Below are 18,226 nucleotides of genomic sequence, written 5' to 3'. Positions count from 1 at the left end.
CACTATTACAATTACTCTGAACAACATACTCTAACTGAAGTCCTTTTAAAGTGTCCCTTAGAAATGAAAGTGCCATTCTGCTACATATCATTCACTAGAAACCAAAAAATCCACAATGCTGTGTGTCTGGATCCACTGAGTGCAGCAACACCAAATCCAAGCCAGGTTGTGACCATGAAATTCCAATAACTGAGTAACAAGACATCTTACATCTTGTATCTGGAGAATCCAAAGTTCTAGCTGGTAAAGCTTCAGAAATGGTCGTAAACAAGCACCATGGTTAAAGGCCTCTATGTCCCTGCAGGGAGATCAGGTTAGGATTTCTCTCTCTTGTGTTTTTCTTTTAATTAAAAAAAGCACTTCAGATTAGAAACATAAGTTCACAGCTTAATACTGTGATTTCTCCCACTGCAGTTGTAAAGGAAAGCTCTAGTCCCATCTGAAGACAGATAGCTTTGATACTGCAGCTCATATTCTTGAGTAAGGCTGGAAGGAGCCTTCTCTTTCCAGAGGCCTCATGTTGTCAGATCTTTTCTTTAGGAAAAAAGCAATCAACCCAGAGTATTAAGATCTTCATCGCCTCTGCTGTGCATATACTGGGTAGGCTAGTGTGACATTGAGAGAGTCATTGTGCTGCACGAGTGATGTATGTTGATAATGTAGCACCAGTTCTTTGAGTGAGTTGTACAAGTTATATGGCTCTGCAAATCCATACCCAGTAGGTGTTTTGTTTATCACACAGTGCTTTACTTCTCCATCCACCCTAAAGAGGAAAAAAAGCAACCAGGTGTTAGTTTGTCAGTACAGTATAAAATAAGGTACTAGGAATAAATCTTAAGATGCTAGTCACTACATAAAAATCTTGTTTTCTGTGGTTGGGATAATAGCAAAAGCTTAGGCTTAACCCAAATTCCCAGATGCCTTACAGAGGCAGAAAACAGGCAGGACTTAGCAGCTGCACATAAAGGCATACATCTGTGCCTTGGTTTCCCTTCCTCTGTGTGAGGCTCAGCTGTGGGAGTGGCACAGGTCTGAGCTGTGTAGGAAATGGAGCAGCTATAAGGATGGCCTCTGGACTTGATGGTCTGCTTCTAAGCCCAAATGTCCAATGAGATCCATGCATATACGAATGACTATCTGCCCCAGGCTCAAGGTATGTGCCTAAAATGTTGGTTACATCATTCACAAATTAGGGTACATACACAACAGAGCAGGCGTAGCAGCCTTGTTTGCTGCTCTCTCGAACAAGGAATGTTCCATCTCGCTTTCCCCGCAGCAGATTTTCAGCTTGACTTCTATTGATATTGCCAACATTCCAAGTTCTCTCATCATGATGAGGCAAATCCTCATCATCTTCTACCATAGAGTATTGGCTGTTGAAATAGGACAGAATGTGTTTGTGAAACATACAGCATAGCAAAATCCATTAGTTAAGTAGGCCCCATTTCACATTACTACAAAAGCAGCAAGTCAGTGGTTAGTAGAATGCCTCCCTAGTAAAAATAAGGATGCAAACCATGTAATACTGCACTGCTTAAACCACTGAATAAAAATAAGATGTAAGTGCTGGTTCTTGTTTCTTTTAAAAATGTTCACATAAAGAAGGTTATAAAAGGATGCAGCAAGCACTTTAGTACCTCTGTCATTGCTCACTGTTTTGGTAAATAGCAAGCCAAATGAAATCAATACCCTCTGAGTCAGCTTAGTTTTCAAAGATCAGAACACTTGGTCAGCAGTGAAAAACCATGCAATGTATCAACTACAGCTGCTGCTTGGGAAAGCTATGAGCAGTTGCACAGTTAAGACAGATTAATTATTTATAGGGGAGGTGGTTTTGTGTAAAGAGTGGATAGTAGAGTGCTCTCTGTCTCCATATAATCATTATTATGAGAAAAGCATATAAAATACAGCCTTCTCTACCAAAACCGCCACTAACTGTAAGGCTGATTCAGTATTATAGAGAAACTTCTCAGCTAAAGCCTACCATGAAAGATGCCTCTGGTTCAACGCTCCCCGCTCCTGCGGCAGCCTGCATTGGTGGGCACTGCCTGTCCTACTCAGCTTACAATCACTCTATGTTTGGCTAAAGTATTTACTCTCTCTGTAATAGGTTTTTAATCAGTTTTCCTTGATCTAAGAAAACATGAATTCTCTCTCATCCACAGTTCTGTCTTTCTGAAGATTCTCAAAGCAGTCTACAGAAATCAGCAATCTCACATAGAATTCAATTTTTCAGAAAGAAGGGTTCTTTTGTTTAAGTTGATTCTCTAGGTCCCTTATCCCATTGCACTCCTTTATCCTGCATGGTACTCAAATGCATTCAGCAGAGGCCTTATTTTCAAAGAGCACCTAGAGAATGCAATTCCTGTTTTTCCTGCTGGCCACTGATTTTTTTCTTCATTACAACTTTTTTTCTAAAGTAATATTTTGAACGTTTTCATTTTTCAGCAGAAACCTGAGCACTTACTAGACTCGCAAGGAGAGCTGCAGAGTGAGAGCAAATTAGGATGATCTTTAAACAGTTTCACTTGCTATTTAGATGCTACATTAAAACTATGGCCTGATATTGTTCTCTGACTACTGTTTAAGTAATGGAAATAATGCTGGAAACAGGTGCCTACATATTCTCTATCTTATCTTTGAGCTGTGCTGTGACTGACTGAACAACACGGCTTTAAAATGTTTCCGCCATTTTTATTCTCTGCTTCTGCCAGTGCAGCCACAGCAAAGATGTACAATTTCCAGGATAACAGTAGGAGACTCAATAAACCAAGCCAAATTAAAATAGATGTGGACAAGGCTAGAATGTAAATCCACAAAACAGTTACTGTCAGTCTGCTGCTTTCACTAAGTGTTCAGCCACGCAGTGTAAAAGGCATGCACAGGAAACTACATAGGCAGAAAAAGCTGATGCAAATATTAATCAGGTAACTTTGTTTTTCTATTTGCTTGTCACTGTTACTATCTGTTTGAGTTTATTTGGTGGCTTCCTTTTGTTTAAATTTGATCTATGTTGACACCATCCAGGTGCTATTTTTCCCAGGAATGAAGCAAAAGGTATTAATTAGCCAAGCCCCTGTCAGAACCTATAGTAAACTGAATTGCTGAAATGACAGAATATTACCTTGACATTTCCCAGAAAAATTAACCACATGACAAAACCAGAAGGATCACTTCAGTATATACCATTTTAGCATCTCCAACAGCAATGTGATATACTGATATGAGTACTACCACACTAGATACCACAACAGTACCAACAGCTGAAATTTGGAAAAAGCCTGCCCCAGAAGACACCTTCTGAACAATTTATTTATCCATATAGCATTTCTGTAACTAACTATAATACTAATACCTTATGATCTGTATTTTGCTGGTAAGAATAAAGACACAGTTTATATTAAATTTCTTTGCTACAGTAACTGGATTATGCACTTCCCTGAATAATGGAGAGCAGGGAGTGAGATAAGAGTTCTTTCTAACACTTGCATGATGCAAGGCTGCCATGTGTTAACTGTGTGCATTGTTACTGGAGGCACAGGCTTGAGATATCCTCTGTGTGGTCCAGGAATTAAATATGCTTTTTCTCACATTCGTGTAAGACAGTTTGAAATTCTAAAAAATTTTAAATCTTATAATACTCACTCTTCTGTATTTTCATTTCCAAGCCACTCGTTTAGTTTCTTTTGTCGAACACCTTTTTGAGTCAGCCACCTGGACAGTGATAGCAAAAAAATTTGTTAGTCACAGAAGCTGGATTCCGATTAAAAAACCATAACAACCTTCAAACGTTTTTTTTGTTAATTCATCATGATACTCACATCAAGTACTGATCTCTTGTCTTCCTCAGCTGTATGAGGTCTGGCTTAATGCTGTTCATACGCTTGTCTATCTCTCTATATTCAGCTGCTTGCTTCTTTAAATCCTCTTCTAATCTTCGCCGGCTGTCCACAATTTCACTTATTCGAGACTTGAGTTTTTCATAGTTGTGCATAATTCTGAATGGAATAATGTGGTAAGTTACACTCTGACATTTTATTGCTTAGAAATTTATCATCTGCTATTTAGACACAGTCTGCAGTGTAGACACTTAAGAAAACAGATTATTTATCTAGATGTAGCTATGTACATTTTGCAAGTTCACATCTCCATTTGAGGCTTGCTTTGCTTACAACTGAACTTGCCATCTTGCTTTAGTTTTAGGCAGATCTATACTTGGCATTGTTTCTTTCTTCAAAATCATCACAATTTGAAATGCAAATATGAAAACTGACCTTTGTATTTCTTTTTCATTTCCATCTCGTTTAAATTTTTCAATGTATTCCTTACTGTATCTTTCTTGTGTCTGGCACTGCTCTTCAAATATTTTAATTGTTTCATTAAATGCTTCAATAGCTGTTCTTTTCATTTGAATTTCCTGAAAAAAACAGTAATTGTTACTACGTTGTGATCAGATGGAAAGGACAATTTACAGTTTTCTATTACAGAAGCACTTCAATATATTTTAACATAAGACTTTAGTGTCCCTTTTCGAGAATACATTCTATCTGCAGAGCCTTATAACACAGAGAACAGGCCTGTGTGAAAGGCCACCATGATGAGGCTTTGCAAGATGCAGTTTTCCAAGAAACTAAAACTGCCAGACACAGGGCTCACTACAGTCTTTGTCTGTATAAATTTTGTGATATTTAGATCTTTATGGCAATGCACTTTGCCTTTTGTACCAACTAATGTCTTTTGAGGCACATCTGGCTTTCTGAAATACAAGTTTAAGATGTTGGTCTGGACAGGTTTCAAGAGGTCATCTAGTCCATCCTCCAGCCCCTGTATAGCTAGTCAATAATTAAGTCATTAGTTCAAGTTGCTGGCACTCCTACATCTTTCTTCAATTATTTTTAGACATACTTTCTGCACAACTTAGAGAAGTAGTCTTGATTCCAGGTCTGTAAAACAGCACTAATTCACTGGCACCTTAAAATTTTGCGAATAATTGATTAAGTTGCAAAAAGGACAGAGGCAGTTTTTTATTCCTGCACTGTTATCTATACACACTATCTCTCCACCCTGCACAGATGAAACCAGACCCTTTAAAAACTAGTCAAAAAATACAATGCTTTGCTGCAAATGTGTCTTGAAAACCATAACTCAGCTTGATGAGGTCACTGTGCAGAAGTGTTGGTAAATCAAGACAGTTTTGTGCTTGCTTTGGATACAGAACAAACTTGGGCATAGGGTGGGTTAGGTTACAGATGCTGACTGTTCAAATATGAATAAGGGATTCTAATATAATAAGCAAGCACATCAGATACAATTCCTCTTTTGGGCTACAGTAGAGGTGGCAGAAGGGAGGTGGAAAAGAATGGAGGAATATGACAGTATGAATATACAACAATATTCTTCTAAATCTAAGTAAGTCTTCCACCTTCTCTTTGGTTTCAAATCTAGCTCACCTGAGATGTTCTTGTGTAGTCTTCATAGAGTCTGTCATATTCTCGGCTTTTTTCCTGGAACTGGGTATTATATTCATGCAATTTCTTTCCCACTGCTTCAATGCTATCCTCTTTTACAACTTGATCCTAGAATGATGAGCAGAATGGGAGATACAGAAAAAATTACATTGCACAGATTTTCAGGATCAAACTGCTAAAAATGCCTAGATAATTACATGGTGTCACTCTTTCATTATTATGGAGATAAAACATTCTATATACAAAATATGCGAATGATAAATGAATGACAAAAGGCAATTTTGCACTGCAAGTGTTCAGCTTTATACTGAAAATTATGTATTTAATCACTAATGAGTAGGCTTTTTATTAATCTAAGTTTAATTCTTAATAATGTATCTGCAGTACCTAAACTTTTAATTACTTATATAAGCAAACTGTGGAGTCGGTTTTAAACAAAAAAATCCATCTTTATACACACTTCATTTTTTTCAAATATTAACAGAGCTGAAGTTCTTAATGATAAATGACTCCCCATTCTGCAGTAATTTCTCTGTATTTAATGAAACACAAAGAAAAGAGACCAAATTACCTGCTGGTACTTAGATACTGGATACAGTAATTTTACATCCAGTTTAGGATTATACTGGGCTAGAGATTCATTCCGGTAGTGGTTTATAAGCTCAACCACAGAGTTGAAAGTTAACGGGTCAGAAAAGCCGTATTTTCCATCTCGATGAAATATCTTAATTAATTTGTTATTTCCTCCTTTCCTGCAAATAAAGTTTTTTTAAAAGTTAGGCATACTTCAAGTACTATTTCTGAAAGAACACTATTTTTTAAATGTAGTGAAACTAATCTGACCTTAGCGTAAGTGTGTAGTCTCCATGCATTTTGGTTGAAGCATCTCGTACCAAAAAGGTACCATCAGCAGTGTCTCGGAGCTTCTCATTTACTTCTTCTCTAAAATGAAAGCAAAAGTAACCAGTCATTTCAGCTACTTCTCACGCATTCATCCTCTCACTGTGCTCTAGATTCTTCTGTTTTAAAATAAGTGGGTTTTATAAGCCTTCTTCGTGTCTATATTAATAAATAGCTATTTAATATCTTATTTAACATTGCTGAAGAACAACTGTGATACAAAAATGTTATATCCTACGAACTCCAACTGCTGAAGAAAATTATATTAATGCAAAGGTCTTTCTGCTTGTTCACACAAGCCTGAACAATTGGAGCAGCCAGTGCTGCTCTAATGTACCTATATATAGTACAGTTAAAAATGTTGCTAATATATGGCACTTGTTAGTCTGGCTTGTTAACTATTGTGTCTACAGTTGGAATTCTGGACAAAATACAAAGAAAAAATATTTATTTATTGGTTTTGTCCTTTCATGCTAGCATTTTATATAGCTGTTTTAAAGCAACAGAACAATATCTTCACATACTACATTCTAGCTGACTGCCAGTAACTTTTTAGTCATGTTTGGAATAAAACCAACTGTAATATGTTTGTGTTGGAAAATATACTAAAAATGGCTCTTAGAACTGTTATTTTTCTATACTTAAGTGTAACACATACACAGAAAACAGCATAGCAAGAACATAAAGCCAAATATAAGGAATACTTGTCTTATGTTGATTTACCTTGAGATATCTCCCCAGTACCATTCAGCATCTTGTAATGACATGTTGTTATTCATGCCGTTGTTAGTTACAGTATTAGGTTTCGGTGGCTTAGGAGGCAGTGCTGCAAATGAAAGGAGAGGGAAAAAAAAAGTTGATTATAATTCATAGAAAACCTGACAATATATTCTTTGAAATCACAGATTAGTACATGAATGACGGGAACAAAAAAGTTACAAATTAAGAGCTTTCCATCACTAGCAGCCTTTAAAAGAAAATAGAGGAATCAAGATATTTTACTGAAAACAGTATAATTCAGTAAGAGGAACTGTTTAAAAAAAAAAAAAAGTATGTTAAACTTGCAATAATATATTTTTAGCAAAATGTAACACTATTCTTATATCTTCCCCCTGAGAAGAAAGCATTTGAGATAAAAAAATCTGAAGTTTGCTTTTAGCTTCTTCCACTACCTTCAGGTGAATATAAATAATAAAACATGTAACATGTATTTTTTTTCCTTCCTATGTAATGATCTTAGAGCAATGTTGCTGTTTCCTCACCTAGAAGCCAAGTTATAAAACGTGTAAACCCACAGCAATACTGTATGTTTTAAGAAGAATTGTGTTTTTGTGATCCTCAGCATTCTGTGTGATGATGTGCCAAAAAAAAGCTTTAAGAAACCCATCTGTGACCCAAATATCCCTTGTGTTAATCTTAGCATTCTACAGAATAAATTGTGTTCCAAATACCAGGACTGATTAAAAACCACATCCCCCTTTTCTCAATGTCAAAGCTGCATATGTATACCAGTGGGTGCCAGAGAAGATACTGCAGCACTCCAGACTTAGGAGCAAGGGGGACTACATCGGAATCAGGATTAAAAATCAACCCAACTCTTTTAGTTCTCCAGTAAGTACATCATTCCTTATGAATGTCTCTGCCCTATACATTATATGACTGGCTACAAAAGATGATGTTTTCAAACTTCCAATGAAGATCAAGATAGCATAATAATTTTATATGATATAAAACATACACAAAAGCAGGTATTCAAATAACATTGTTATATTTAAAAATACGTTTTTTTCCTAAAAAAATCTGTAATCACTGTTTCAGGAAGTAAGTGTTATTACACCATCTCCTTTTAGTCACAGTGTGGAACAGAGATAGCAAAAATAATAATAAAATAAACACAATATTTTACGGCATAATAGCAGAACTAGAACTACATCTGACAGAATAAAATCAAAACAGAAACATGTCAATTCAGTAAAAATTCAATTAAGTAAGCAGGCAAGTATTTCTACAGGTTATGATTCTAATTGCTATAACCATGCACAAACCCACAATTTAATTCTGATTTATGGAGAAAAAAAAAAAAAAAAAAAAGGAAAAAGAAAAACTATTTGTATCAATATCCAGTAGGAATTTTTCAGTAGCTACTGTAAAGACCAAAACGAATTAAGTCTTCTGTAATAAGACTGCAGTTTTACCTGGTGGATCCATTTCTATGTAAAACATCAAGTCTGTGCCACAATTTATATCTGTCTTAGGATATTCTATATCCAGTTCTTCCATACTCCAAACAGTATTGTACATTTGTATGAGTTTCACTGAGTAAGCTCAGATACAAGAAAAGAGTCAGACTCTCTTTGTAATGGTGTCTTGGAATTCATTTTAAAACCTATAAGGGGCTGCACTGTAACCTATTACATCATAATCCTCAGCCAATCATGTCAAAATAATGTCACCAGACCACTCCTGTTTCATCATTGTATTCTACATTAATCTTAAAACAATTTCAGTTCAGAAAGAATCTACATTTAGCAGAACTGTAATATAAACCTGGTATTGCAAACAAAAGGAGCTAGCAAGCTCTCCTCGCCCATCTTCCCGACTCGTTTTCCTGACTTTGCAGCATGGTACAGTCCAATCCTGGCAGGATGACAAAAGGCTGATATGCTGCAGCACGTAGCTGTTAACACACACACGCACACAACACATGCACGCTCACACAGAGGGCAGCTCCCCTTAGAAGTAGGTCGGTGACATCTCAGTTGCACTCTTCTGCTTGGATGCCTGACGTTTACCATTCAAAAAGATTTTAAATGTTTCTGGACCTCCTGTGTATATTAAAGATGCAGAAGGGAAAAGAGCATTACGTCTGCGTGTGTGTGTGTATCCATCACACGCCCATTTTGCACACACATACATACAGAGGCATACATATCTCAACATAATGAAGTATGGATTATGTTTTTAAACTGTGCAGACTTCTATGATTTTAAAGGACACACAGGTCTGATACACTTCATATTATATAAAATGTGCTTATTGCAGAGACGTCCTCCCCCCTTATTATTTTGTTATAAAATACAATCCAGATCAATCTATTTGAAATCCAAAACCCAAATATTGTACTCTTACATTCAGCAAACATGTCTGAACAGTGATAGAAAGTTTAAATTGAGCAAAATTTTGGAATAAGATTTTGCTAAACATAAAAAGCCAGTTTGTCAGGATACAAAAAGATTTAGTCTGCCTTTTCACACTGTTTCTCTACCCTTCTCATTGAGATGTTTATCAAGTTAATTGTTTTTAAAACACAAGTCCCTTGTCAGTGTCTCCTTCTGTGCTTGACTTTATATCATCAGTACCCTCCTACCATTTAGAAATTTTTTCTCCTAACTCCCCCCATTGCCTACTGTAACTCTCTCAGACCTCTTGGAAAAAACATGTACAGAACAGACTATTCATTCCAGAGCAGAATGCTACATAAAGCAATGTGAATGCTTTATACTCACTATAATCTGTGGACGCAGAAAAAGATACCAAAAATAACCACAACAAAGAGTAGCTGTAGCAACTATCTGTGCCTACATCACGAGAAATCCTGCTGCAGCTGAAATGTGCTCTATCTCACAAATACTCATTAAAAAAATTAACACAATTTATAACCTTCCCAAATATATAATACACACACACACACACCCCGTGCCCTTCAGCAGCTTGCCCCTTTTAGATAAGCATTAACATACAAAAACATGCCTGGAGCACCAACAGCTACAAAAAAATGCATGTTAGTTTCCTTTATACAAAAACAAGCTTAAATAATTCTGAAGTAGAATCCCCTCCCTGTTTAGTTAGACATGCTCCAAAGATTCCTTTCAATTCCAAATGAAATAGGAGACTTAAAATCATCTCAGATACAAGCCCGAACACTGGACTTGGAAGTTTAGCCCACCTGCTACCCAAACAGTTGAGTTGCCAAAGTCTTAATTTAAATATAGGTTATAAAGATTTCCTACAGAGACTATGTTGCTGCATTTAGATCTCATGTGGGACCAGTAAGATTTTTTTTTATTCCACTTGGTAAAGGCTTTCAGGAAAAATTACTTCTCCAGCATTTCACTGGTAGCCAAATTCTGGACTGCCCACACTTGTTTAATTATACTAGTGCTCAGCTCAGACTAGCCTAGCTTCCAGGCAAGAAAAGACAGGAGGCAGACAGGCAAGTTCCCTATTCCCTGTATAACCTGCAGAGGTGCTGAGGTACTTAACTGCATTCACTATGGAAGCTCTACTTGGTAATCAGTATAGTAAAACACTTCCATAATGTGGTAAAGAAAACACACAGAGAGAAATTCAAAATCACTTACTTTGTAAATTATGCATCACAAATTCTCGCCCTTGTAATACAGCCTGAAAACACAATCCAATAACTTGAAACATGGATTAGTTTCCTCTTTTAAAAAAAATCTTGCTTAAAAAACCTCCAAAACTTCTTTTACTAGGAACCTTCTATGAAGCAATGAAGAAAATAAAATTCTGAAAAGGAGACTGTTCTGCTTTCCAACCAATGTTCCATAAAAATCCACCAAAAAAGCTTTAACATGCAGTGAGAAAAGCCAAGCCTTCTCTCTCTTCTTAACTGCTTAGAACTGTGCTGTGCAGAAGGTATCCACTTACTCTCTGGTTCATCATTAAAAAGTGAACCTGACTTTAGTACTGTAAAAAAAAAAAAAAAAAAAAAAGAAAAAAAAAAAGAAAAAAGAAAACCACCACCCTCAGTAGCTTGCATGTCTCTCTCAGATAAAGATCTCAGTTTCATTATTAACTTGGGCAGGTTCAAATATTTGCTGAGCCAGGGACTTTATGAGGGGGAGGGGGAGCCAGATTCAAAGTAAAAGTTGTCATCAGCTAACAAGTGGTCAATGCAGGGCTAACTTTCTCATTTTAGTTAGGTAAATGAGAAGACTACTGTATGAGTTCTTAAAATAGTTTGTCACTGGCTCCTGAGTACAGTATTATAGTTGAGAAAACACTACGGACAGCCAAATACAGGAAGTGGCTAAGTAACTGCACAAAAAACCCAAAGCCAAACAAAAAGCCCAGAAGAAAAAACTTCCTTGACAAGAGCTGCCATCTCTCAGAGCAGCCCTTTGCAAGCAAAATAGCCTGCTTGCAAGCACAGCATCACCTCCTACACACTCACACTGGATCACAAACACAGGTGCTGCTTGAAGACCCTTAACTCGACACTGACGCATTTTATCTATTTCCTATAAAACGGAAATAGCTGAAAAAATACCTGTCTGTAACCATGGTGTTTTCCAGTAGGTCAGGATTGTTCATTCCTCAGGAAGCCAGTTGGGAAAATGGACTATACAGACAGGGAGCAGATTAGGTCAAATGCCTTAAGAGGAGATCAGACTTGCTAAAGGAAGAGAGCAGCAACCAAAGAGTTCGCTCCCCTTTGCTCACAGATTAACTTCTTTGCCAGCCATACTTTTTACAAGGAAATAAATTCAAAGTGAAAGGAGAAGCAGACCACAAGACTGAATTCAGAGAAGATGAGGATTGATATTTTCCTCCCACTTGTTGGAAACAGTGAGAATTTCTAGTAGCTGTGTTCCTTGAGACCAACTTGTGCTCATTAAGGCAGTCAACTGGGATTGAAAAGTGTTCACCTCCACCTACCAAAATCCTCCTCTGCTAGAAAATATGAAACCCACTTGTACTTCATAACCAAATCCCAAATATCTGCAGTACATTTTTTATGGTTTACAGTTGATTAACGTCACCTATAACAATTCCTTAGCTTTTTTAGTTTTAGCCTTTGCCTACTTGAACAATAGTTTTATATTTATTTTAAAGAAGCAAAGTCATAAAGGTACAGCTCACTTCAAACGGAGATAGTAACCTGTGCTTCTAAACTAGTTCACTTGCTGACAATAACTGCTACTCCTCCTATACACTGCTAAAATTAGGGAAAGGATTGATAACATTTCTTGGTTTATAGGGCCAGAAAACAGAAACACATTCTCAAAGGATGAAAAGACAACCCAAACCTGGCTCAGAGAATTGTTTGTAATTTTAAGCACAGGTCCCTTTGTAACTTCCTAATAATTTAGCAGAAGGGAATCAACTGTCTTGTCATAAAAATATACTGGCATGCACACACCTGCATTTTCACACCATTGCCATACCTTAACTTTTACTTAAATTTCAAAATCTTGAGCGGTGCCCACTGGATCTTGTAGATTTTGTACAAAATTCCAATAACGCCGTGCATGTTGTTTCAGCACTACCGAAGCTCCCGGGAGGGCCGGCCGGGGCCCGGGCTGTCCCCACGGGCTGTGGCGGGGGGCCCTCTGCCGGGGCGGCCGCGACATGTCCCCACATGTCCCCACATGTCCCCTGGGCAGCGCCAGCGCTGCGGGACAGCCTGTCCCCTGCAGCCCCGCAGCCACGCCGGGCGCTGCCGGCAGCCCAGCCCAGCACGCAGACAAGTCCGAGACTACCGGGTGGGCTGTGGGCTGTGGGCTGTGGGCTGAGCTTCACAACCGCAGCAGTCCAGGCAAGTTCTGTGTCCGTTTCCACGAGGAATGCTCCCACGTTTACTAGTATCCTGTGCAGCTGAGAGCAAAGCGTCTCCACCTTGTTGATACCGCCAGGACTGTCACCCACCCTGTCACCAGCAATGTGAGCAGTTATGTGTGGGGCAGTCTCATTACCTCAATCATGCTTAGCTGTGACCCTGTCAGTATGAAAACCTACCTCTTTCATGCTTAAAACTGCAGTATTTCACAGCTTGAGCCATTAGAGACATTACTTACAATGGTACTTACAAGCCTGGGAAATAGGAATAAAGTGGAAGAGACACCTAAACGAAGCAACCCTGCTTGAGTGTGCACAGGTGCACAGGAGGCTTCCATTCATCCAGCAGCACAACAGCTCCTTCCCACCACTGCAGTACTCTTCCTGTGCTCCTCACCAACCGATCTGCCTGCAATGCCACCACTTCCCCACACCCCCTCGCTATCCTGCCACATCTCCCTTCCTCTTTGACTTCCCACCTTAATCTCACACACTCAAAGTCAGTCCCTGACTACAAGAGGACACCCATCTCCCCGAGTTACCCCTGCAAATCCACTCCCAACTGTTCCGCTGTCCCACCTTCCCCTGTAGGATCTTGGAGCCTTGCCAGCTACCAGCTCCAAACTGACGGCGCTGCCCTCAGCAGCCACCAAGCCCCATGGACAGCTCTGAGACCTGCATCCAGAACAGACCTCCTCCAGACAGAAAGGCAGGAGCCTTTATGATCCCTGAAAATGAACTGAAAAAATAAGCCACTCTTCCATACCTACACATACAACCTGTTTTTCAATATTTCCCTCTAAAAAGCACACGTGCCTTCACAGCCCTGTATGATGGGTGAGATTCTGTGAGACATAACCAGCGCTGCTGGCTATAATCTGTTACAATCAAGATAATTACTTCTAATACTACTGTTTTGAATGGCATATTTTGAGAAATGTACTTTGTTTCTGACTTAAGTGGAAAACTCTTTAAATTAAAGCCTGTGTGGCTGGTCATCAAATTGGGGCATTAAGAGGGAATGCTAAGTCATTTAACTTATCCACTAACACCATCTTTTAGCTCTCCTACTCATAAATTAGAAGAATGAGATGGGAATCAGAAAATGGATGTCGTTACCAGTTATTCAAAACAGCAATCAGTTGTCCAATGTTACTTCTCCCATAACATTACTATCTTGACTTACTACATACGTAGGCACAACAGTACTTTAACTTCTGGGGAAGGCTAAGCAATATTCAAATTCACAAACTAAAATGCACAGTTTGCTGTTGAACACTGTGACAGAGGAAAAAACAAAAAATCAGTCCAGAGTTGTTCTGTGATAAAAAAATCAATTAAAGGCTTAGCAGTAACTCCTGGTTATGTCTCAGATGTCCAATTTAAGATACTGATTTCAAGGTATATTAAGATATAAGGTCTGATTGCATGCATTCTCTTGCTTTGAGGTCAGATGGATAATTAGTGGCTGATGTGATAAGAAAAAAACCCACAGTTGTGCAAAGATAATTTATCTTCAACACTACATTTAATATATTTACATAGTGTGTAAGGTATCACTCAAACTTCATGCATAGCTTGTTTCAGACAAAGTTTTCATCAAGGTTTGAGAGTAACACAAGTAAAAAGGAAAGGAGGATGTTATCACTCCAGGCTGTGAAAAACAGAAGAAACCTGGCAGCACTGTCTTCTTTCTTATAGTTTAGTTGTCATTATATTACTTTCACAAGTAAGCTTCTTTCTGCTTAAAACCTCTTAACTTCTACACTTGAAAAATTCCATTATAGATTGTAATTCTCATAATGCTTCTATGACAAATTAATTATTATTCCTAGGAATCTTCCTTTTAATACAATGTCTCTAAAAAACTACAAGCAATAATCTTGAAGACAGTAATTCTGAAAAATGTATTTTAGAGTCTTCTATGAAAACTATATAAACAGATGACTTCAGGTGATTACGTCACTGAATGATTTTGGTGTGGAAAACTGATATCCTAATCCTATAAACTTACACAACATTTTATTAAGGCTCTACTTCAGAAAATTATTTCAGTGCTTTACAGGCCTAAGAGCAGAGGCAAGTTAATCACAGACTACAAAGCTTGAAAATTCTTATCTTTTTCAGCATATTAATAGATGTGAAAATATTCTACTAAAAGCCATTCCACTGCCTAGGATGGACTTCGAAATGCATAGGGAATAATTCTATTTTTGTAAACAATTACCTGAAAAAATCCCAAGAGGACCCTCAAAATAAACTATTGCATCACAAAATTTCAAATAATGCAGAAGCAATATTAAAAATAAGCAGACGCTAGCTTATAATTATTAATGCAGTGTCAAACTGATGGACACAGCCACACTTCTTCAAGCACTCTGATGATAGTCTGAAGACGACTGGACTATTGGACTCCTTGTCCTCATTAGTAGTTCAAACAACAACACACTTCACTTATATACTTTCCTCATATGAAGCAAATCAGAATACTATGTAATCAACTGATCTCTGAAGTGCAACTTAAGAAACTCTCACTCTGAAATTTAAGCAACTCTCACTATTGACCCTACCTTTGTAACCTCCCAATCAGTGCCTCTAGCCTTGTAAATTTACATACTCTAAAGGATTTTAAACATATAATAAAAAAAAACAACTATTAGCAAACTCTTTAGAATATTAGATGCTTCATAAATGGATTATTCTTTATAACTGGGGGAAAAGAAAATAATTCTTTAACAATTAGCAATTATTTGCTGCTTATTGGTAAGACTGGACAAACAGACATTGAAAGATTAGACTCTCCTGGTTGTTACAAAGAATTAGGAAGAAAAATACACATGGAAAACATGGAAAATACACATCTGGAAATGCCTGCTTAACTATTTTGACAAAACTTAACAAAACCAAATGTGTATAAAGTAGCTTAGATATATCAACATTGTCTTTGAGTTGATGAAGGGGATTATACAATAGGCCTACCTGAAATAGGAGAAATCAGGCATTTTTCTACTGCCATTTTTCTGCTGCTGGGTTCTAGCTCTTCAAATCTTAAGCAGCCCTAAAAATCCTTCTGCTACCTTGTACTTTGAATAGAGAGGTGGCAGAGCTAATCTGTCCAATGTTCTGTTCACCATCGTCCTATACTTTATTCAGATATTCTCTGTTACTCAGATGCAAAAGGAATTAATTTAAGTCAACATCTGTATGCCCCTCTGTGTTAATAATTTCCTTTGCATATAGTTAGCAACTCTGTCTTGCTCCTGCCAAATACATGATTTAAAAACAGGGATTTTAGCCTAAACTAGAGGCAGGTTTTACTGTTTGTTGACTAAATTAGATACTAACTCACAGAATGCAAGTATAAGCCAACTTTCCTGAATGGGGTTTTAATATTTTCTGTTTATTGATATTGAGAAATAATTGAGTCTCTGGGTTAAAAAACAAAAATATATGTAAATAAAGAGGGAAGTCTTACTTTCTGATTATGATATCTATGGACTATTGTTATTCTAAGAAAATGTGCCTGGGAGTAGAGTTCTCCAGAACTTATCACACCACACTCCTGTAGGATATGCATTCTATTGGTTTACAGGTCTTAAAAATTCACAAATTCACTATTTACTTCAAAAGAAATTAAAGTCCTAATGCTGTACAAACTATAAGTACTAAATTAATTTTAATTAAAAAGACAGTTTCTTATAAAGCAAATGTTGCACACCACTAAAGAACACATGAACAACTTCTACTTAATTCTTTAATTATGCACTTTTGCATTATGTTTGACTAAAAAAGAAAAACAATCAGCCTTTACTATCCTTAAGTTGAGTACTAATACTTTAGAAAACAGTATACAACTTTTATAATTAAAAGTTTTTACCTGGTACAGGCTGTCTCTCATTCCATTCACTTGTGATTAAAACTTCTAGAATTTTTATGTGGTGCTCAGTATTATCAGAGCTGTAAGAAAGGGATTAGACAGTAAGAACTAGGAAAAATGCAAAAGTTCATATTAGAATTATTGTATACATCTAATGCATACTTATAGTATAAAATATAATAAAGTTGACCCATGTACCTTGCTATCTGGAATCTGAAAAGCAGAGGGCTGAAAATTTCAGCCAGAGACCTTGCATTCAAGAGATTTTTGCTGGAGGCTTGACAAACTCTGAGGAAATGTTTCAGCAAATACTGGAGTGTGAGCCAATACTGGGGAGGTAAATTTGGAGATCTGATGAGTTTCTTCAGCAACTGAGCATACTCCTCTGAGCTCTGCACTTCTGCAAGCAAACAGATAAAAAGCTGTTGATATCAGAGCAGAACATTCAATGAGTAAAATGAAACTGTATGAATCCTTTGGAAGCATCGATTTTACAGAAAAAAGATAGTAATTCTGTCCTTCATTACTGCTGCAGGACTTCCTTCTTCTTCTTCAGAAAAAGCTAAATGATCAGGGAAGAGTAAAGAACAAGTATTTAAAAGTCAAATGGAAACAGACACATTTTGGTAAAAACCACAATGTGTTCAGAGTGTACTGGTAGAAGTCTGTCTTGTGTTTAGCGTCACACATGATTGGGTAATTCTGAGATGAACTAGATAAGTCTCACAGGTGCTGTTCTAACTTTGAAGGTTACCAGTAACAATATCCTGTCCCGAGATGTATAACAGAACATTTGGCCCACGTGCTGAAAGCCTATAAGCTGTACTTATTTGAAATTACCACTGTAGATGAGGAATCTTACATTCATGTATTTCTCACTTCATAATCTGCAACTCCCAACCTACCACAGAACACCATGACCTCTAATACATTTACTTTGTCAGCACTGATAAAAAGTTAAAAATTAGCTTTCTGCATACAGATAAGTCCTTGATTTCTTCCCCCAGTTTTTCTATAGTCATTTTACTTACTAAAATGAAGTTATGTTTTACCTAAAAGGTAAGTAAATGATGCATGTCTAGATCTGTATTCAAACAGCTTTCATCAAAAGTTGTGAAGCTACATATGTTTTATAAGTTGCTGCCAGGTTGTGCAGAATCTCCCCCATTCCATGGGTTACTGCTGGATCACTGGATATGCAAAATCCTTATAAAAGCTATTTGTTTGACATTTGAAATAATGTGATAGCCATACCTTGAGCTACAGAAATCATGTCACTGTAAACAGCTGCTGGAATGATGGGATTTGGCAGGTCCAGAAGATACCTCTTGAGAGCATCTGATAAAGTGTGCACGTCAAATGTTTCTAAATCTAATGAAGAGGAATCTAAAGGGAAAGA

General features: G+C 37.3%; 1 protein-coding gene across 3 annotated transcripts in view; it reads right to left on the bottom strand.

Moving 5' to 3' along the window:
* Positions 1-345: 345 nt before the first annotated feature.
* PIK3R1 (phosphoinositide-3-kinase, regulatory subunit 1 (alpha)) overlaps positions 346-18,226 on the bottom strand; it is a 50,135-nt gene continuing 32,254 nt past the window's right edge. The window contains exons 4-15 of one of the 3 annotated variants that reach the window (XM_010005378.1): positions 18,082-18,213; positions 17,026-17,227; positions 16,828-16,907; positions 7,092-7,194; positions 6,312-6,410; positions 6,040-6,220; positions 5,451-5,576; positions 4,275-4,417; positions 3,822-3,998; positions 3,646-3,714; positions 1,203-1,373; positions 346-763 (exon numbers count right to left, since the gene is read on the bottom strand). In XM_010005378.1, the coding sequence (XP_010003680.1) occupies positions 574-763; positions 1,203-1,373; positions 3,646-3,714; positions 3,822-3,998; positions 4,275-4,417; positions 5,451-5,576; positions 6,040-6,220; positions 6,312-6,410; positions 7,092-7,194; positions 16,828-16,907; positions 17,026-17,227; positions 18,082-18,213 (1,673 nt within the window). In that variant the 3' untranslated portion in view covers positions 346-573. Of the gene's footprint in view, positions 764-1,202; positions 1,374-3,645; positions 3,715-3,821; positions 3,999-4,274; positions 4,418-5,450; positions 5,577-6,039; positions 6,221-6,311; positions 6,411-7,091; positions 7,195-8,563; positions 8,670-10,729; positions 10,746-16,827; positions 16,908-17,025; positions 17,228-18,081; positions 18,214-18,226 lie in introns of those variants that run through there. The other 2 variants (XM_010005380.1, XM_010005379.1) reach the window with 2 other exon arrangements.

Source organism: Chaetura pelagica, unplaced genomic scaffold (genome assembly GCF_000747805.2).
Source record: "Chaetura pelagica isolate M959 unplaced genomic scaffold, ChaPel_1.0 scaffold37, whole genome shotgun sequence".
Classification (NCBI taxonomy): domain Eukaryota; kingdom Metazoa; phylum Chordata; class Aves; order Apodiformes; family Apodidae; genus Chaetura; species Chaetura pelagica.
Note: the sequence above shows the minus strand (reverse complement) of the source record. Positions and strands in the feature narration are given on the sequence as shown.